Source organism: Hoplias malabaricus, chromosome 15 (genome assembly GCF_029633855.1).
Source record: "Hoplias malabaricus isolate fHopMal1 chromosome 15, fHopMal1.hap1, whole genome shotgun sequence".
Classification (NCBI taxonomy): Eukaryota; Metazoa; Chordata; class Actinopteri; order Characiformes; family Erythrinidae; genus Hoplias; species Hoplias malabaricus.
This window is the reverse complement of record NC_089814.1, coordinates 34,850,629-34,873,579: the sequence shown is the minus strand read 5'-3', so window position 1 is coordinate 34,873,579 and position 22,951 is coordinate 34,850,629. Positions and strand designations below refer to the sequence as shown.

General features: G+C 38.9%; 2 protein-coding genes and 1 pseudogene across 2 annotated transcripts; all 3 read right to left on the bottom strand.

The window, feature by feature from the left end:
* Positions 1-606: 606 nt before the first annotated feature.
* Positions 607-5,817, bottom strand: LOC136668080 (proteinase-activated receptor 2-like). The gene is made up of 2 exons (XM_066645323.1): positions 5,742-5,817; positions 607-4,796 (listed from the first exon to the last, which is right to left on the bottom strand). The coding sequence occupies exons 1-2, from the start codon at positions 5,815-5,817 to the stop codon at positions 3,733-3,735; spliced, it is 1,140 nt and encodes a 379-aa protein (XP_066501420.1). The 3' UTR covers positions 607-3,732.
* A 3,314-nt stretch (positions 5,818-9,131) lies between these two features.
* On the bottom strand, positions 9,132-12,671 carry LOC136668848 (proteinase-activated receptor 2-like; annotated as a pseudogene).
* Positions 12,672-19,309: 6,638 nt separating this feature from the next.
* LOC136668079 (proteinase-activated receptor 2-like) lies at positions 19,310-21,394 on the bottom strand. Its single transcript, XM_066645322.1, has 2 exons — positions 21,319-21,394; positions 19,310-20,373 (listed from the first exon to the last, which is right to left on the bottom strand). Exons 1-2 carry the CDS (start codon positions 21,392-21,394, stop codon positions 19,310-19,312), a joined length of 1,140 nt encoding a protein of 379 aa, XP_066501419.1.
* Between the last annotated feature and the right edge of the window lie 1,557 nt (positions 21,395-22,951).

Here is a 22,951-nt window from a genome sequence, read left to right as displayed (position 1 = left end):
TTTGGCCATATTTCTCATTCCAGTTCATTAACTAAATTTGGAAATGTTTGCAAATCAGAAAACAGTTCCCAGCTGGAACCAAAGAAGAGTAGGTTCTTCAGCGTAAACTGTGGCTGCATAATAGGAAATAAGACAGGAACACTCTCTGTTTGTGTGTGTTTCTGGGGCTGTGTTTGGTGCGACACCATGCACATTGGCCAGAGCCTAGGTTCTGTGTTCGTTAGTACACAACCTCAGCAGGACGGCGCAGAACTCTACAACATTTACACATGTATTATATCTCACAGAGAAGAAGGACTGCTGAATTTGTCTTATTTCGTGTGAGTGTGTGGCTTTGCCAGAAATATTGTAAAGAGAAATGGTGGGGGGATATTTTACAGCATTAGTTTGTTTATAAAGCTCCATATAGCTGTGCACAGCCTCATTAAAGTTCACGTGCCTTAACCTGTTACATTGAATGAATAAGTGATGGTAATTCTTAAAATCAAATGTTCTAAATGTTCTTGGTCTTCTTTGTTCTTTGGTGGTAGATCATCCAGTATTTATTTTGAAATAAAATGAACAAGAAAAAACACTGATACAGGTGTTATATATTATGAACAATTTTTGTGCTCCTGTTTTAATTTCTGCTATAGTCCTGACCTCCATATTTTCTGTACAACACAATCAAGTAGTAGAAACCACATGTAAATAAAGACATTGATATGAAGCACCAAACCATCTCCATACCTTTGGTATGAAGGGTGTGAAAGACAACGATGCTACAATCATGTAAAATCTAACTAAAAATAACCCCCCACACACCACTCACAGCCATGGTCAATTAACGAACAGCCAGCATCATAAAATACTGAAGTACTGGTAGTATCATGTAGCATGTTCCAGTAATCTGACCCATCCCTTCTGCTTTCATGATCTGTATTTTATAAATTTTATGCAAAAAAATCAGTGAACAATGCACAGAATTTTGTATATATATTTATATGTGTGTGTGTGTGTGTGTGTACAGAAAAAATATAAAGTCACAAGTTAAAAGGCAGAGTGCATAAGAAGAACACACAAAGATAGCAACGTGATACATACAACTGTGTTCAGTAAAACAATAAAATATAAAGACATTTTGAAATACGATACCTGTTGTAATGGATATAGAAGATTTATTTTGGGTTCAGTGTGTGATGTTGTGTAGTGGTATTTTTAAAAGATGCAGATATAATTTTTGGCTTAAATATATATTAATATATCCTCAAGAAGCAAAATAGCAATCTGCTGCTGCAGAGCTCTTTTAAGGCTCCTGCCCCTGAACTGAATAAAGATGCCTGGTTTAAATAACTATTTATTGTAGCATTAATTTATCAAAGGAAACTGTGCTGGTATTTTGCTATTGCGTTATTATGCCAAGAGCAATTAATCTGCTATTTGTGGTTGATAAAGTCATTTTCTTGGAGTATTTCCACTGGTAGAAACAGGTAGGTTTATATTTTTTCACATTTCACAAACTTGTATACAAATGTATAAATAAATTACATGTTAAAATGAGGTCTAACAGGAAACCATGCTATATTTTAGAGGGAGACATTTCTGTTGGCTGGAGATATTTAATGTTTACATTATATATTTAATACAAAATCAGAATCTTGGTCATTTACTTTTGTTCCCAAATAACCAAATATTTATATATTTGTTTTAATACCTAAGGAATGTTTGAAGCGTGATATTTGTTTTTATTTTGTTGCAATAATTATAATCATACACAAGATAAGATGTCATCATCATCATTATCTGTAACCGCTTATCCAAGTCAGGGTCGCGGTGGGTCCCGAGCCTACCTGGAATCACAGGGAATACACCCTGGAGGGGGCACCAGTCCTTCACAGGGCAACACAGACACACACACATTCACTCACACTTTTGAGTCGCCAATCCACCTACCAACATGTGTCTTTGGACTGTGGCAGGAAACCGGAGCACCCAGAGGAAACCCACGCGGACACTGGGAGAACACACCACCTCCTCACAGACAGTCACCCGGAGCGGGAATCAAACCCACAACCTCCAGGTTCCTGGAGCTGTGTGACTGCGACACTACCTGCTGCGCCACCGTGCCGCCCAAGATAAGATGTAAAACATCCTATGCAAAGTCACACAATTTCTACTGTTCCAATCCTACAACTACACTCTAAGGTTACTGTGGCCGTTTATGATCCGAGCAGTAACCAGCTACCCTTAACATCCACGGTTACTCCCTGAGCCCATCACATAAGTACACAAATCAGCCACTGCATCATTAGCTCTTCACAGGGGTCATCAGGTAAGCACATCCCCTCGTCAGTGTTTCACCGATTTAAGCCCATGACACCTCCAGTAGGTTCAATAGTGAAGTTTGGCGTCCCAGACCCACCCCCCACCGAGCTAGCTTTATAGTCCTTCCTTACCCTTAAGCTTCAACGTAAATCCACACTGGCCTCCATGGTGACTAAGGCTGTACCTAGCCCCACTGGCACCGTTAATGTATGCTCAGTACCACCAGTTCCATGTGATCTTTACATGCTACATCACCAACCACCACAACAGCACTTCTACAGTGCATTTCCCCAACTAGTCTGGGTTCTTATCCACATCCACTGACTATACCTTTCAGCTGTTTCTGATAACTCCTTCACAGCTGCCCTTAATTTCCGGGCCCTGATGCTGAACTGCACAAGCAGGGATGTAGCTGACTTGGCTACAAATCCCCTAACAGCAATCTCCACTGGTCTAACATCTTCCTGCCACTCACATTCCCTCACCTCAGCCGCCAAGTCTGTGTACTTCAGCTTCTTCCTTTCTAAAGCTTCGTCTGCTGCATCCTCAAACAGAACTGGTAACTCTATGAAATAAACTGATTACTTTCAGAGTACTTCACCATATCTGGCTTCAGTGTAGTTAATGCAACGCACTTTGGGATCTGAATTTTTTTTACCTACGTCCACTAGCAATTTCCAATCTCGTGCTTTGCCCCATATAGCAATGTTTATAGCCTGTGCATGCTCTCAAATAAGTTCACCCCAACTCACAAACCTAATTACTTTATTACTACAACAACTCATCGATGCATTTACCTTTAAGTGTTTGCTTGTTCTGACTGTGACGCTGATGTTGTGCACCATGCCTCCTCTTCCAGATCGCAAATAAACCTTGTCATCATTTGCCTTCTCTCTGGTGATGTGGCCTTACTAAAAGCTTTCCACGAATCACCTGACACAAGGCCTGTATCTGCTTGAAATTTAAATAATGTTTTTCAGTGTTTTCTCTTATTGCCAATAAAATCATTATGACAGAATTACCCAGAAATATCATGGTATTAATTTAGGGCCATATCCCACACCCATAGCAGAACTCCCATCTCTTATCTATGCAAATATTTCTTACCCCATGCAAGTCTTGGAGTGATATTACATGACCTCACCTCACTTTCTCATCTAAAACTCATCCTGTATAAAATAAAAAAGCTTTAGACACTGTTTACATTTAATCTCTTAGTGTATTTTCAATATCAGGTTCTGATCTGGATACCCACATTAGAATTCAACCTGTTAGTGCACCAAAGAAGTACAGACACTGGCAACATTGATAAGAAATACTCTAAGGACTCATTCAGCTCATCATATTATTTACACATTTTCATTTTCTGATCAAATTGAACTCTCCATTGGTTCTTATGCTGATGTAAGGTCTTCAGCTGACAATCTATTATTCCGCTGAAGATGTTTGTGTTGAAGGTAATGGGGATTCTGTGGTGGACTTCACAGGTTTGAAGAACACCTCCATCCTCTTGGCTGTGCGTTCACTTCGACATATCAGTGTATTTTTCAGATTTTCCCTGAACTCCTCAGAGATAAAATAATACACAAATGGATCCAGGCAGCTGTTGAGACTGGACAGACACAGCGCCACAATGTAGAACCCATATACATCATTCTGAATCTTTGCATTCAGCAGAGAGTAGTGGATCTTCAGCATGATGTTACTGGGAGTGAAACACACCAGGAACATCACCAGCACCGTGATCATGAAGACTATAGCCTTCTTTTTCTTCTTACTGCTGCCAGATTCTGATACAGACTTCCTGAGGGATCGAAATGTGAACACATACGCTACTGTACACACCACACAGGGAATTATATATCCCACTGTGCCCATAGTCAGGAAATATTTAGAAGGAATACTTGATTGGCTGGGGCGTGTCACATCATGGCAGGTGGTTATATTCATATTCAGGACTTTAACAGCTTGTTCATACATGTAGAGTGGAGCTGTGATGAGCCAGACCACAATCCACACACAAACACATACACACACCATTGTTCTGAGTTTTGGTTTTTGTGAAAGTGGGTGAGCTAGTGTCCAGTATCGCTGCACACTGATCAACGTGATGAAGATTGTGGAGCAGTACATATTCCCATAGAAAAATCCCACTAGGACTTTACACAGCGCCTCTCCGAAGATCCAGTTGTTCCCATTGAAGTGGTAGGAGATCTGCAGTGGGAGCCAGATGATGAAGAGCAGGTCAGCCAGGGCGAGGTTGGCCATCAGGATGGACGCTGGATGCTTCTTCTTCGTCCTGAAGAGGAAGACCCAGATGGCCATGGCGTTGGTGGGTAAACCCACTATGAAGATGATGATGTAAACCACAGGGAGGAAGACCGTGGTGGGGTTGCTTTTCAGAACATTCTGGGCAGTAACGTTCACATTAACTCCATCTTTAGTCTCCCATGTCACTGGAAGTCCAGCAAACTCAGGTTGAGAGCTACAGTCTGCAGTGAATGAAAGAATATAGTGATTTACTCAAAGGTCATATTCATGTACATATCATGCAGATATGTTATTATATTCCTTCATTACATGTACTTTATCTCCTGATATGTCTCTAAAACCAGGGATATGTTGTGTGATTTTCACGTGATTTGGTCAAAGCTGAATGTATTTCAAGATTGGTCTACATGATATCTCCATTAGTTGATGTTTGAGGGGAGATGCACCGTCTGATTAATTGCCCAAATGACCTTTGAGTGAGCAGTCAGACGTCTGGATGGATTTCTGACACCAGAAAGTTTGGCTTGTCTTGCAGTATGAGTTGATTTCACAACATCAAAATCACAGAATACAGAGAATGAGCTGAAAATGCTTTGGACACTGCTACCCATGTACAGTAGAAAAAAGTATATTGACTACATCTTCCCAGGAACCTGTGGTTCCATGTCTGTTTTTCATGGAATTTCAGTGCGCATCTTGGCCCAAGAAAGGTATGCACTTTACAGGGCACCTTATTTTACTCAGCTGTTTGTATATTGACATTTAATGCACAGTTTGTGGGCACATGAATCGCCGTTTGTCAGTCGGGCCAATTTTTTCGCAGTGTGATATTATAAATCGAAGGCCTTGTGATACAAGATTTCCCAAATTACACAGTGCATGCCAAGCTTAACAGACTGTTGTTAAGTTTGTGTTACTGAATACTTTAATGACATTTTATCCCAATGGTGACATTATTTAAATGGGTAGAGAGTTCAAATGAACGTTTCTATGTATTCAAACTTTTCTTTAATTTCAAAAACTTTTGTCAATAAAACACTTCCATATCAACACCATTGAACACATGTGGGATCACCTTGGGAGTGCTGTTCATGCCAGAGTGACCAACACAACCACGTTGGCTGACTTTTGACAAATGCTGATTGAAGCATGTGATGCCATCCCACAGCAGTGTGTGACCAGGCTGGTGCCCAGCATGAGGAGGAGGTGCCAGGCTGTTGTGGCTGTGTATGGTTTTTCCATACACTACAGAGGCTCCTGTATGTTAAATGAATATATTGTTCAATTGCCAATACGTCTTGTTTCTTCAAACTTCAATCATCCAGTCACCAAACACCAAACAAGTCAATGGCAGAATGAAGCTGTTTGGCTTTGGCAGAGAGGATTTGTCAAACATTTCATGGGCACAACCCACATACTCAGCTCTACTGCTCATCCCACAAATGCATGCTCCTTACAAATGTGGCACCATTTAAAAGGAAAATTAACAGGCTTTCTCATGGTATAAGGTTTATTGCCAAGAAGCATTGTTACAACAAAGAGATAATCTACCAATCACAAATTTCCTTAATTTTTGTGCTATGTTTATATCTAACGAAGAGTCCGGCCACTCTTCATTTTCAATCAAAATGGCCACAAAACAATTAGCTTCAAAACTAACAATATCATCAACCATTTCAGCATTAACTGGGTTGATATTTTTGCCTTTTAAAGAGAGAACCTCACTTTCAGTTTCTCCAAGAAATTGGAGCTAGAAATTAGTTACAGTTTCTGATTTCAATCAAAGCAATTCCAAATGTGACTTTAGACCAGTCTCTTTAATGCAATAAGCCCAGTAACTTTACAGGAAAAAGGAAGTAAACACACTGGTGCATGAGAATAATGTATTTTTTCTGGTTTCCTGGGAGTTTTCTAGGTTCTGCCTTCATGCTTCTGTATCAAACTCCAGGCTGCAGACACAGGACGGAGGCTTTGAAGTACGGTCCCACGGAATGGGAGGGGTCTTTGGGTGGGACAACTGCGTGTTATTTTCGACTACAGAAAATCTGATACTGTTTAGTTCGTTTGTGTTTCTCTAGCTTGTTTTCTCGTTTCGCCTTTGATCTCTAGCTTGCCCTATTTCCTGCTCTTCCCTATGTTTATTAGTCATGCTATTTCGTGTTTCTTGTCAAGTTCGTTTGTTGTGTTTTCTCTTTATTAAATGGTCTGTGTTGTAGCGAGTGTGTCCGCTTCCGTAAATCCACTCATCACGCCCCCGTGACAGATGAAGATGATCAAAGAAAGAAAGAGATAAGATAGAGGAAGAGGTGAGAAAGGAGGGGTTTGATGTAAGTGGGGGAATGATTGGTGGGAATGGGGGATGGGACTATGAAGGGGATAACAAAAAGTTTCTTTCACTAGTCAAAAATGTAATTTTGGATATCTCTAACTTAGTTTAGACTAGTCATTACTTTAATTCAAGATATCTAGGATTTAATTTCAGATATGTACAATTTAGTTTCAGATATCTTAAAATATACTTAAGATATCCTTCATATAGAGGGAATATCTTGAAGATCTTTAATTGGAATTATGACTAAGCAGAACAAAAGGCAAGATATCTCTAATTTACTTTTTGACTAGTCATAATTTAATTGTAGATATCTGAAATGAAAATATAAGATAGTCAGATATCTTGAATCGGAGCTTTCATTGAACGCATTTGAAGTCATTTACACTAGTCAAAATGCAATTAAAGATATTTAAAATTGTTATTTTGCCTAGTCAAAATATAATTAGAGATATCTTTAAAAATGTAGAATTCTGTCTAGTTATAAATGAATTGCAGATATCTATAATGTAAATCCAGTCGCATAATTTAATGTTAAAACGGCTTTCAATAGTGGGCTACGTTGAGCGAAGTGAACTGGGCGAATTCAGCGATGTGGTGGAATTCGGCAAATTAGCAGTGACGTGTGGTGGCAGCTACCAATCAGAAAGCCGTCTTCACATTCCCTCAGAACCACTCCACTCACTTTGGTTCCTACTGAAGATTTGTTCCTTTCTCAAAATGTTCCTTACTGCGTCCGGACTTGTTTAGAGTTCAAGTATACAGTATGCTTTGTTATTTATTGAAACTGAAATTGTAAATAATATTTACTTTGAATGTTTAAGTAGAGCAACATTTTTGATAAATTACATTATGCCCATATTACAGCTGAAATTTGAATAAAAATTATTGTTCAGTTATTGTTACATAAACAAAATAAACATAGCTGTACGTTTGTAATTTCAGGGTTTTTTTTATTATAAAATGAAGCTCTGATAAAAGATAAAAAGTCTGATCAAGGTTGTGAATATTTTGTAAATGCACAGCATGCCCTGTAAGTTAAATAATAATGCTTTTATTTTTCATGTTTCTATGTCATTTATATTTGTTTTATTTCATTATAGCAATTATAAAAGAATTTATTTTATCATGCATTTTCTTTCATAGCACTACTTTAATTATTAAACTTTTTATTTATAATTACATTATAGTATTTTTTTTTTTTTACTTTTTTTTCCCTTATTTTAATTATGATATTGTGACAATTACGACTGAGGCTACACGGTTTATCTTTTCACACTATAATATCTTTATTAGAAGTTTAAAGAATTTATGTATGTAAAATGCTATAAAAATTGTGATTATTAATGTTTTAATTATTATTATTATTTTTTTTTAAATATTTTTCAATTCAGAGCCATGGTCAATTACCAAACAGCCAGCCAGAATCGGACCTGTCCCCTCTGCTATTCTTATTGTATTTTATTACTAGTATGCAAAAACAACATTCCACTAATATATATATATATAAAAAACCTTTTTTGAAACAACACAAGCATAAAGTGTGCAGATATTATACCAGTACACTATGCCAAGTGCAATTAATCCGCTCTGCTTCTGGTGGAGAAAGTAATTTCCCTGGAGTATCTCCATTGGCAGAAACAGGTAGGTTTACATTTTATTACATTTCACAAACTTGTATAGAACTGAATAAATAAATTATAAGCTAAAATAAGGTCTAACAGGAAACTGCACTATAATTTACAGGGAGAAATCACAACAGACGGAAAACACTTCCTGCAGACTTCAAACGTTCCAAATCCACATTTGTAGATCCGACATGTGGAAAACCTTTCTGTATTTTGTATTCAGCTTGTCATAAGTCCAAGGTACATTTCTTTTGAAAACACATTTCTACACTGTAAGTTGTACTGGAATACACACACAAATATTGGGGTCCCGTCCAGCCTCTTCTCAGACACAGAATCATAACAGTCAGGATAAATTAAGACTATGGCTATTACATAATAACAGTGCAAAAGCTCATTATCAAGTCCTTACACTTGATGAGAAGACTACAACAAAAGCATCGTAACTTATTTGATATATTTTTGCATAATTTTCACCCCAATCATTAGTTGTTGCTAATTCCACTGATAGCTAATACTTTAATTTTGAGATAGATTTATTTTTTACATTATACATTTCATACAAATATTTTCAGAATCTTGGTCATTTACAGTTGTTCAAAAAAATCCTAACACGAAGAATATTATTATGACAGAAATACCCAGAAATATCATGATATTAATTTAGGGCCATATCGCACACCCATAGTAGAACTCCCATCTCTTATCTATGCAAATATTTCTTACCCAAGCAAGTCTTGGAGTGATATTACATGACCTCGCCTCACTTTCTCATCTAAAACTCATCCTGTATAAAAAAAAAAAACCTGTTTACATTTAGTCTCTTAGTGTATTTTAAATATCAGGTTCTGATCTGGATACCCACATAAGAATTCAGCCTGTTAGTGCACCAAAGAAGTACAGACACTGGCAACATTGATAAGAAATACTCTAAGGACTCATTCAGCTCATCATATTATTTACACATTTTCATTCTCTGATCAAATTGAACTCTCCATCGGTTCTTATGCTGATGTAAGGTCTTCAGCTGACAATCTATTATTCCGCTGAAGATGTTTGTGTTGAAGGTAATGGGGATTCTGTGGTGGACTTCACAGGTTTGAAGGACACCTCCATCCTCTTGGCTGTGCGTTCACTTCGACATATCAGTGTATTTTTCAGATTTTCTCGGAACTCCTCCGAGATTAAATAATACACAAATGGATCCAGGCAGCTGTTGAGACTGGACAGACACAGCACCACAATGTAGAACCCATATACATCGTTCTGAATTCCTGCATTCAGCAGAGAGTAGTGGATCATCAGCATGATGTTACTGGGAGTGAAACACACCAGGAACATCACCAGCACCGTGATCATGAAGACTATAGCCTTCTTTTTCTTCTTACTGCTGCCAGATTCTGATACAGACTTCCTGAGGGAGCGAAACGTGAACACATACGCTACTATACACACCACACAGGGAATTATATATCCCACTGTGCCCATAGTCAGGAAATATTTAGAAGGAATACTTGATTGGCTGGGGCGTGTCACATCATGGCAGGTGATTATATTCATATTCAGGACTTTAACAGCTTGTTCATACATGTAGAGTGGAGCTGTGATGAGCCAGACCACAATCCACACACACACACATACACACACCGTTGTTCTGAGTTTTTGTCTTTGTGAAAGTGGGTGAGCTACTGTCAGGTAATTTTGCACACTGATCAACGTGATGAAGATTGTGGAGCAGTACATATTCCCATAGAAAAATCCCACTAGGACTTTACACAGCACCTCTCCAAAAATCCAGTTGTTCCCATTGAAGTGGTAGGAGATCTTCAGTGGGAGCCAGATGATGAAGAGCATGTCAGCCAGGGCGAGGTTGGCCATCAGGATGGACGCTGGATGCTTCTTCTTCGTTCTGAAGAGGAAGACCCAGATGGCCATGGCGTTGGTGGGTAAACCCACTATGAAGTGATGGTGTAAACCACAGGGAGGAAGACTGTGGTGAGATTACTGTTTAGAATATTCTGGGCAGTAACGCTCACAACAACTCCATCTTTATTTACCCATTTTACTGGAAGTCCAGCAAACTCAGGTTGAGGGCCACTGTCTGCAGTGAATGAAAGAATATAGTGATTTACTCAAAGGTCATATTCATGTACATATCATGCAGATATGTTATTATATTCCTTCATTACATGTACTTTATCCCCTGATATGTCCCTAAAACCAGAGATACTGTATTTTGGTCTGTTTTAAACCAGATCTGGTCCTAGCCGACAGAATTTTAAGATCAATCCAAATGATTCCTCGATCAGCTGGTATTTGAGTGGAGAAGTGACTGATTAATTGCCCAAATGAGCTTTGAGTGAACAGCAGCAACGTTGGCTTTTCTTGCAGTTTATGATGATTTCTCAAAACATCACAGTCACAGATTACACAGAGTGAGTTGAAAATGCTTTGGAGACTGCTACACTTGTGAACAGTTAAATTCTCTCTCCAAAGTGGAAAAAATGTATTGTCCATATCATCCCAGATACTTGCGGGTCCATGTCGCTTCTCCTATTTCATTGAATTTCAGTTCGCAGCTTAGCACAAGAAAGCTATGCACTTTCTCAGCATTTATAGGGCACTGTGTTTGGCTTAGCTGAGTGTGTATGTATGTAGACACACTCAAGAGGGCTGTGTTTGATGCAGTTTGTGAGCATGTGTGCCGCATTATTGTCAGCTTACTTTTGCACAGTGTGATAATATAAAGGCCTTTTCCGTACAGTGTACGTTATCACAACAAGACTTCCAAAATTGCACAGTGTATGTCCAGCTTAACAGACGGTTGTTAAATTTGGGTTACTGAATTCTTTTAATAATTTTTTCCCCTGTTGTGTTATTATTTAAATAATGAATACCATTTTCTCAATTCTGGCATTCTGATATGTTTGTAAATATGTACAGGGTGGGCCATTTATATTGATACACCTTAATAAAATGGAAGTGGTTGGTGATATTAACTTCCTGTTTGTGGCCCATTAGTATGTGGGAGGGGGATAATTTTCAAGATGGGTGGTGACCATGGTGGCCATTTTGAAGTCGGCCATTTTGGATCCAACTTTTGTTTTTTCAATGGGAAGAGGGTCAATAAGTTTGATGTGTCATTTGACCCTCTTCCCATTGAAAAAGCAAAAGTTGGATCCAAAATGGCCACCATGGTCACCACCCATCTTGAAAAGTTTCCCCCCTCCCATATACTAATGTGCCACATACAGGAAGTTAATATCGCCAACCATTCCCTTTTTATTAAGGTGTATCCATATAAATGGCCCACCCTGTATTATATATCTAATGAAGAGTCTGGCCATTCTTCATTTTCAATCAAAATTGCCAGAAAAAAAATAGCTTAAACAACTAACAACATCATCAACCATTTCTGCATTAATTGGGTTGATATTTTGCCTTTTAAAGAGAGAACCTCACTTTCAGTTTCTCAAATAAATTGGAGCTAGAGATCGGTTACAGTTTCTGCTTTCAATCCAAGCAGTTCCAAATGTGAATTTAAACCAGTCTGTTTAATGCAAAAAGCCTAGTAATTTTACAAGAGAAAGGAAAAACTTAACTTTCAGTAGAATTGATGCAAGAAGAATTTATGCCAAGTAATTTAGGAGCATTTCTAATGGTCATTTCATCATGAACTTTTCACACAGTGGTGAATGGACCCTGTAAATTAAGCCTATACCTAATCAACCAGAACTTCTTATGAAATGAAGGCTATTATTAATAAGGATTTCTTCTTTTCAGCATCTTTAGAGCAGTAACAGCTCTAGTTACATTTATTAGAAATTTAATGAGACTCACCAGGTTTACGAGGCCAGGGTACAACGATACTGTCATCAGCCATGTCAAGGATCTGTTTGGAGAGAAAGACTGAGACTTTTAGTTCGACTGTTGTTATATGATCTCCATTCAGAATATCACACCATACCTAAACATAAAAAAATCAATCCAAAGTTTTATTCAGCAAAATGAAAGAGCAAGTTTCTTACCTTCAGACAACTCTGTTTCCAAGATTACACCTGAATACTCTGGTGTATGTGTTTACAGTTTTTCCTCTTGTTTCTTGGGGTTTTATGGTTTTTGTCCTCGCTCTTCTGTCTCAAACTCTGGGCTGCAGCCACTGAAGGACGGGGGCTTTGAAATATAGTACTCTGGAGTGGGAGGGGTCTGTGGGCAGGAAACTGAAGTCAGCAGTCAAAAAGTTCAAGAAACCGCACACTGGCAGGTGTCACACATTGGAAGTTGTGACGTGTTTTAAGATCGACAAAAATATTTTAAATATTAAATATTAAATTATTTTAGATGTTACCAGATCTACATAGAATTACATTTTGAAAATGAACAAACTAAAATAAAATACATTTCATTTAAATACTCATTAATTATTTTCAAAAGCTGAGCTGCATCAGAGGGATCAAAGAGCCGCATGCAGCTCAGGAGCCGTGGGTTGCCGACCCCTGCACTATGGAATAGTCAAGCCAAGAGTCAAGAGAGTTTTATTGTCAATTCTGCATATATACAGGACATACAAAGTATTGAAATTATGTTACTCTCCTCTCCAAGATGCAGTAACAAAAATAGACTAAATTCAATTAAGCTACATATATAAATATATGAAAGTGAACAAACAGAAGACAAGTGCAGGACAACAGAGGACAAGTGCAGGACATACGATACCAGACTGAAGACAATAACCTGATTTGGAGGTAGGATAATGAATGTACAAGGCAGTGTAAACAATAGTGCAAAATAAAATTGTAATAGAAGGAGGTAGGATACTGGATACACAAGGCAGTGTAAACAAATAGTGCAAGATAATCGTATAACAACTAAATAAAGTGAACAAGTACATACCTATTGAAGAAGTCACAGTTAGGTTTGATGAGGAGCTTAAATGACAGTACCAATATAAACAGACCCAGTGTCGACAGTAGTGGAAATACAGGGATATGAAGCCTGGAGGCTGGTTAAAGTGATTCAGTGCCTCCCTGATTTTCAAAGTCACAGTTGGGTATTGGTGGTAATTGATGAGGTTGCTGAGTAGTGTGTGTGGGGGGCAGAAGTGGGAGGGGGGGCAGAGCAGGGAGAGAGTTCAGCATTCTCACAGACTGATGGATGGAGCTATCCCTCAGTCTGCTGGTCCTAGCCCTGAGACTACGCAGTCTCCGTCCTGATGGCAGCAGGCTGAAGAAGCTGTGTAGCGGGTGGGTGGGATCACCTGTCAAGCAGAGGGCTTTTCGTAGGAGAGCTGTATAAGTCCTAAAGGCAGGGGAGAGAGGTACCAATGATCTTCTCAGCAGTTCTCACAATACGCTGGAGGGTTCTGCAGGCCCCATACCACACAGTGAAACAGCTAGTCAGGATACTCTCGATGGCCCCGCTGTAGAAGGTGATCATGATGGTGGTGGGAACTCTTGCTCTTCTTAGCTTGCGGAGAAAGTAGAGCCGTTGGTGAGCCTTCTTGGCAGGTGATGCGGTGTTGATGGTCCAGGAGATGTCTTCTGTGATGTGCACACCCAGGAACTTGGTGCTGCTCACCCTCTCCACAGCAGCCCCATTGATGTATAGAGGGGCATGTTGTGTGCGTGTTCTCCTGAAGTCCACAACAATCTCCTTGGTCTTTTCAGTGTTCAGAGAGAGATTGTTGTGTTTGCACCAAGAGGCCAGCCGGCTCACCTCGCTCCTGTAGTGTGATTCATCGTTGTTGCTGATGAGGCCTCCCACAGTCGTGTCATCCGCAAACTTGATGAAGAGGTTGGAGGTGTGTGATGAAGAGCAGTCGTGGGTTAGCAGAGTGAACAGAAGGGGGCTCAGCACACATCCTTGGGGAGCCCACGTGTTCAGAGTGATGGTGCTGGACGAGTTACTGCCAACCCGTACTGCCTGTGGTCTTCCAGTCAGAAAGTCAAGGAGCCAGTTGCACAATGATGTGTTCAGTCCCAGTCTGTCCAGTTTCTGAATGAGCTGTTGGGGGATGATTGTGTTGAAATAGTTTTTAGAATTAAATAAATGAAAATAGTACCCCCCCCCCCCATTTTATTTTTATATCTAAGCTCACTTTCACTGGATAAAGTACTGTTAATGTGTCTTTTATTATTTAACTGTGCAATATATAGTTTTGCCAGTAGAAGGCGCTCGGTGCGATATGCACCAGTGGCTGACGCTGCAACCCCCAAGTACATATCTCTGCAGGCCGGAGGCCTAGAGTCAGTGCATGAAGCTACAAGTGAGGTGAACTTAATAAGATGGAAATTCACTGCAATGTAGTTATGGTTTAATGAATTCCAAGATAGTGGTGCAATCTTTCAGGAAATTTGGCTCAATTAAGAATATAAATAGACATTCAGAAAAGTTCACTGTACTTCATTTTGTTCCTTTGCGTGGTTTTAAATGATTCTTTATAGAAGTATGTCCTTGTTGTAGAGTATTATGATTTACTCTTTGCATTCAGATGATCACATATGCTTTGATTTGGTATCAGAACCAGGTCCTGGAACATCCTACTCACAAAATTAGTTGAATCAAGTTTGTTTGAACAGGTAGAATAGGATCAGAATTGGATAACACTGGCTTAGACTGTCAGAAAGCCTCCCTTTATTATTACCTGGATTGTGCATGTGAATTTGTAGAAGGACTCTCAGTCATTCATTCATTGTCTGAAACTGCTGATCTAATTCAACTCCTCACAGACGGTCACATGGAGTGTGGCTCAAACCCACAACCTGGAGCTGTGTGACTGCATCACTACCTGCTGCACTACCGTGCTGCCAGAAGGGCTATCAATTTATTTTAATATAGTTCATTTATTCAGTTTAATTTATTTCAGAAATACACCACATGTAAAAAAATTTGAGGACAAATTTGTATTGAATATATTCTACATTAAGTTGCAACCGTCACTAACACAGACGTGCACACACTGCCTCTCTAATCCCTGTAGAGAAACAGTGACAATAGAACTGGATTCTCTGGAGTAGAGAAACATGAACCTAACACCAGGCAAGGAATATATAGCACCCCAGCACTGAGCTGTGCTGATGAACCCATATTTACTGTCATGTTTCTTGTGAGGAAGTGAGTAGTAGCCTATATGTGAGCAAACATTATCATTCTCAGTGTGGTCTCAGTTAAATGGTTATTCGCTTTATTTATTGCAAGAATTTCACATATTAATCCAACCACAAACAAGTCTGTAAATCACATGATGCTGAAAATGTACTCCATATAATGTACTCAATGTTTACAAGGTACAATATTAACACTGAAAACAAAACAGTTATTACATGGTCACCAGGCGTACAGCTGTACGACAAAATACACAATAATCTAACACAATATCCCAAAGAACTCACTGACATTCTCTTACACTTCCAAACAATGCTCAAACAGAGCAATCTGAGCCGCATTAGTTATAGAAATTTGTTAGAAGAAAGAAAATAACTAGGGTCCCTATTTTGTGCAGGGCATTTTACACAAAGCGGGACATCACAGTTAACAGACAGCCTAGGTTTCTAAAAGTATCAAACTATACACACTGTCTGAACTGTGGTGTATAAGGTGCCCTGCAGTCTAGTATCTGTGCTTTAAGAATTGAGGTGAGGGCCCTACAGTCCAGTTTACATGCCTTAAAAATTCTGGGGTGAGGGGCATGGCGTAACCACAAACATCACATTGACCCTGAGACGCTGCTCATCAACACAATATTTTAGAAACAGCTCCATATCAGCCCTGTTTTCAAAAACAAATAAAAAGGGTTCTTAAGCATCTGGGTCGTTTCCAGAGCTTTTACGACAACTACATATCTCGAAGCCAGCGACGTGCTTGAGTCCTGCTTAAAATGTTCTTCTGCGCTCACTTGGAGCTGTACCACCCACTTGGACCTGTACCTCCCACTTGGAGCTGCCTCCGGCCTGCAGAGATACCCTTCTCCTCCAACCGGCAAAATGAGTCGGTCAGTACTTGGTGTAGTGGTTAGCAGATAGCACACCGAGTAGCTCCTGTAACCTGCTATTTTCTGTGTTTTGCAGGTAAGCTGGGTGTTAAATCATATATAAGTGAGAATACACAGAAGTAGTGACTCATAAGTACATTGTGTGGTGAAAATGGTGGACTCGTGTTCGAGGGGTTGTGGTAATGTGCTGCAGAGCTGTTTAGGTCTGTAAGTTTAGAGATAGACACTAAGTGTCTAGCACACGTGGTCTTATACCTGTACCAGTCAGGGTAGTCGGCTGGGATTAAAGTCTGTTTAAGTCCTACAACAATTTTTGGTTTAAAGCTACAATATATATTTTCTGTTTAGCAGAGGAGTGGCTCCTGTAACCTGCTATTTTCTGTGTTTTGCAGTGCATAAAATAAATAAATATGTTGCACCGTAGATGAGTTGGCCCATCATTTTCAGGAGTGTAACACAAAAATATTTTACTACAAGGCATGCTGTACGTGATCAGCTACCTAACAAGTTTAGGTGATAACATTATTTGATGGTAACATTTTAAATGCACAGCTGTCAGAATTAGACTGAAAAGACTGTTACCTTAAAATGTAAATTCCATGGTCACATTCACGCCACTTTAAGATATTTCTTTTCTTTAACAAGCAACTCTTGTTAGGCTACTTAGCATGGAGTTGATTCAATCCAAATGTTCTTGTGTTGAGAGAACTTACATCACCGTGTCAGTATGGAGGTATAACAGATACTGTATTATGCACATTGGATACTTCAGAGCCAGGGCCCTCTGGTAAACATCATCAGTAATCAAGATTTCAAAAACCAGTTATTAGCACCAACAACATTCCACTAAAAAACAACCTGTACAACAAATTGTCATTTATTGAATTATGACAATTATATACAAAAACAATACAAAGTCACAAGTTAAAGGGCATACTGCATAAGCCAAACATTTGGAAACAACACACAAATATATCAACATGATATATACAACTACAGTTAGTAAAACAAGAAGATATAAAGACATTTTGTAATGCTATACCTGTTGTAATGGATATAGAAGATTTATTTTGGGATCAGTGTGTGATGTTGTGTAATGGTCTTTTTAAAAGATGCAGATATAATTTTTAGCTTAACTATATATTAATATATCCTCAAGAAGCAAAATAGCAATCTGCTGCTACAGAGCTCTTCTAAGGCTCCTGCTCCTGGACTGAATAAAGACCCCTGCTTTAAATAATTATTTATTGTAGCATTAACTTAGCAACTGAAACTGTGCTGGTATTATGCCATTACGTTATTATGCCAAGTGAATTTAATCTGCTCTTTGTGGTGGACAAAACCATTTTCCTGATGTATTTCCACTGGTAGAAACAGGTAGGTTTACATTTTTTACATTTCACAAACTTGTATACAACTTTATAAATAAATCACAAGTTAAAATGAGGTCTAACAGGAAACCATGCTATATTTTACAGGGAGAAACCACAACAGCTGGAAAACTATTTCTGTAGCCTTCAAACGTTTGAAACCCACATTTGGAAAATTCCACATGTGAAAAACATGTCCTCGTGCCTGGCAATGAAACTTGAGGGCATTTACTTTCCATTCAGCCTGTCTTTTATTCTGAATTCAGTTTCACTATGTATTTCACTATGCGTTAAATTAAAGATACATTTATTTTGAAAACACATTTCTACACTGTAATTTGTACTGGAATACATGTCCAGCCTCTGCTCAGATATAGAATCATAACAGTCAGGAGAAATTAGGACAATAGCTATTACATAATAACAGTGCAAAAGCTCATTATCATGTTTTTACACTTGATGAGAAGAGTACAACAAAAGCAACGTATTTGATGCAGACTTTTCACCCCAGTCATTAGTTGTTGCCAATTCCAGCGATAGCTAATACTTTAGTTTTGGGGTAGATTTATTTTTTACATTATTTATTTATACAAAATCAGAATCTTGTTCATTTACTGTTTTTCACAAAACCCTAACGTGAATAATATCATTATGACAGAATTACCCAGAAATGTCACAATATTAATTTAGGGCCACATCGCACACCCAGAATAGCCACTTTCATGTCTTATCTATACAAATATCTCTTACCCCATGCAAATCCTCAGGGAGAAATTACATATCCTCATCTCACTTTCTAATATAAAACTCATCCTGTTTATAAAGAAAAGCTTTAGACCCTGTTTACATTTAGTCCCTTAGTGCATTTTAAATATAAGTGCACCCAAGTAGTCACAGATGATGAGACACATTTTACAGTAAACTGTTAACAGTTAAAACCCTGTAAACTTCAATGGAAATGTGGCTGGTCAAGCATTTTCATAGCATTTATTTTTGAGGTGGCCTCTGATCAGTTAAACCTTCCGTTCCTAGCGGCTTTACTTGAGTTTGCCTCATCTGTAGTCCAAGAACTCACAAGATACACTGACACACAACAGCAGACACATCCATATGGCTACCATATGATGGAGCAAAGAAAAAAAAACAAAGCACAGAGAACAATCATGTCAGTGAGCGCTGGTAAAACATTTAAACTGTGTATTAAGCACAACATGGCACTGACTACCAAGTGCTATCATTCCTTCCCTTATTTGGACACCAATAAGGAGAGTTTAGAAACTGGCAACAGTGATAAGAAACTGCAAATACTCTAAGGACTCTTTCAGCTCATCACATTATTTACACATTTTCATTTTCTGAACAAATTGAACTCTCCATCGGTTCTTATGCTGATATAAGGTCTTCAGCTGACAATCTATTATTCCGCTGAAGATGTTTGTGTTGAAGGTAATGGGGATTCTGTGGTGGACTTCACAGGTTTGAAGGAAACCTCCATCCTCTTGGCTGTGCGTTCACTTCGACATATCAGTGTATTTTTCACATTTTCCCTGAACTCCTCAGAGATAAAATAATACACAAATGGATCCAGGCAGCTGTTGAGACTGGACAGACACAGCGCCACAATGTAGAACCCATAAGCATTGTTCTGGATCTTTTCATTCAGCAGAGAGTAGTGGATCATCAGCATGATGTTACTGGGAGTGAAACACACCAGGAACATCACCAGCACCGTGATCATGAGGACTATAGCCTTCTTTTTCTTCTTACTGCTGCCAGATTCTGATACAGATTTCCTGAGGGAGCGAAACGTGAACACATACGCTACTGTACACACCACACAGGGAATTATATATCCCACTGTGCCCATAGTCAGGAAATATTTAGAAGGAATACTTGATTGGCTCGGGCGTGCCACATCATGGCAGGTGATTATATTCATATTCTGGACTTTAACAGCTTGTTCATACATGTAGAGAGGAGCTGTGATGAGCCAGACCACAATCCACACACAAACACATACACACACCGTTGTTCTGAGTTTTTGTTTTTGTGAAAGTGGGTGAGCTACTGTCCAGTATCGCTGCACACTGATCAACTTGATGAAGATTGTGGAGCAGTACATATTCCCATAGAAAAATCCCACTAGGACTTTACACAGCGCCTCTCCGAAGATCCAGTTGTTCCCATTGAAGTGGTAGGAGATCTGCAGTGGGAGCCAGATGATGAAGAGCAGGTCAGCCAGGGCGAGGTTGGCCATCAGGATGGATGCTGGATGCTTCTTCTTTGTCCTGAAGAGGAAGACCCAGATGGCCATGGCGTTGGTGGGTAAACCCACTATGAAGATGATGATGTAAACCACAGGGAGGAAGACCGTGGTGAGGTTGCTTTTCAGAACATTCTGGGCAGTAACGTTCACATTAACTCCATCTTTAGTCTCCCATGTCACTGGAAGTCCAGCAAACTCAGGTTGAGAGCTACAGTCTGCAGTGAATGAAAGAATATAGTGATTTACTCAAAGGTCATATTCATGTACATATCATGCAGATATGTTATTATATTCCTTCATTACATGTACTTTATCTCCTGATATGTCTCTAAAACCAGGGATATGTTGTGTGATTTTCACGTGATTTGGTCAAAGCTGAATGTATTTCAAGATTGGTCTACATGATATCTCCATTAGTTGATGTTTGAGGGGAGATGCACCGTCTGATTAATTGCCCAAATGACCTTTGAGTGAGCAGTCAGACGTCTGGATGGATTTCTGACACCAGAAAGTTTGGCTTGTCTTGCAGTATGAGTTGATTTCACAACATCAAAATCACAGAATACAGAGAATGAGCTGAAAATGCTTTGGACACTGCTACCCATGTACAGTAGAAAAAAGTATATTGACTACATCTTCCCAGGAACCTGTGGTTCCATGTCTGTTTTTCATGGAATTTCAGTGCGCATCTTGGCCCAAGAAAGGTATGCACTTTACAGGGCACCTTATTTTACTCAGCTGTTTGTATATTGACATTTAATGCACAGTTTGTGGGCACATGAATCGCAGTTTGTCAGTCGGGCCAATTTTTTCGCAGTGTGATATTATAAATCGAAGGCCTTGTGATACAAGATTTCCCAAATTACACAGTGCATGCCAAGCTTAACAGACTGTTGTTAAGTTTGTGTTACTGAATACTTTAATGACATTTTATCCCAATGGTGACATTATTTAAATGGGTAGAGAGTTCAAATGAACGTTTCTATGTATTCAAACTTTTCTTTAATTTCAAAAACTTTTGTCAATAAAACACTTCCATATCAACACCATTGAACACATGTGGGATCACCTTGGGAGTGCTGTTCATGCCAGAGTGACCAACACAACCACGTTGGCTGACTTTTGACAAATGCTGATTGAAGCATGTGATGCCATCCCACAGCAGTGTGTGACCAGGCTGGTGCCCAGCATGAGGAGGAGGTGCCAGGCTGTTGTGGCTGTGTATGGTTTTTCCATACACTACAGAGGCTCCTGTATGTTAAATGAATATATTGTTCAATTGCCAATACGTCTTGTTTCTTCAAACTTCAATCATCCAGTCACCAAACACCAAACAAGTCAATGGCAGAATGAAGCTGTTTGGCTTTGGCAGAGAGGATTTGTCAAACATTTCATGGGCACAACCCACATACTCAGCTCTACTGCTCATCCCACAAATGCATGCTCCTTACAAATGTGGCACCATTTAAAAGGAAAATTAACAGGCTTTCTCATGGTATAAGGTTTATTGCCAAGAAGCATTGTTACAACAAAGAGATAATCTACCAATCACAAATTTCCTTAATTTTTGTGCTATGTTTATATCTAACGAAGAGTCCGGCCACTCTTCATTTTCAATCAAAATGGCCACAAAACAATTAGCTTCAAAACTAACAATATCATCAACCATTTCAGCATTAACTGGGTTGATATTTTTGCCTTTTAAAGAGAGAACCTCACTCAGTTTCTCCAAGAAATTGGAGCTAGAAATTAGTTACAGTTTCTGATTTCAATCAAAGCAATTCCAAATGTGACTTTAGACCAGTCTCTTTAATGCAATAAGCCCAGTAACTTTACAGGAAAAAGGAAGTAAACACACTGGTGCATGAGAATAATGTATTTTTTCTGGTTTCCTGGGAGTTTTCTAGGTTCTGCCTTCATGCTTCTGTATCAAACTCCAGGCTGCAGACACAGGACGGAGGCTTTGAAGTACGGTCCCACGGAATGGGAGGGGTCTTTGGGTGGGACAACTGCGTGTTATTTTCGACTACAGAAAATCTGATACTGTTTAGTTCGTTTGTGTTTCTCTAGCTTGTTTTCTCGTTTCGCCTTTGATCTCTAGCTTGCCCTATTTCCTGCTCTTCCCTATGTTTATTAGTCATGCTATTTCGTGTTTCTTGTCAAGTTCGTTTGTTGTGTTTTCTCTTTATTAAATGGTCTGTGTTGTAGCGAGTGTGTCCGCTTCCGTAAATCCACTCATCACGCCCCCGTGACAGATGAAGATGATCAAAGAAAGAAAGAGATAAGATAGAGGAAGAGGTGAGAAAGGAGGGGTTTGATGTAAGTGGGGGAATGATTGGTGGGAATGGGGGATGGGACTATGAAGGGGATAACAAAAAGTTTCTTTCACTAGTCAAAAATGTAATTTTGGATATCTCTAACTTAGTTTAGACTAGTCATTACTTTCATTCAAGATATCTAGGATTTAATTTCAGATATGTACAATTTAGTTTCAGATATCTTAAAATATACTTAAGATATCCTTCATATAGAGGGAATATCTTGAAGATCTTTAATTGGAATTATGACTAAGCAGAACAAAAGGCAAGATATCTCTAATTTACTTTTTGACTAGTCATAATTTAATTGTAGATATCTGAAATGAAAATATAAGATAGTCAGATATCTTGAATCGGAGCTTTCATTGAACGCATTTGAAGTCATTTACACTAGTCAAAATGCAATTAAAGATATTTAAAATTGTTATTTTGCCTAGTCAAAATATAATTAGAGATATCTTTAAAAATGTAGAAT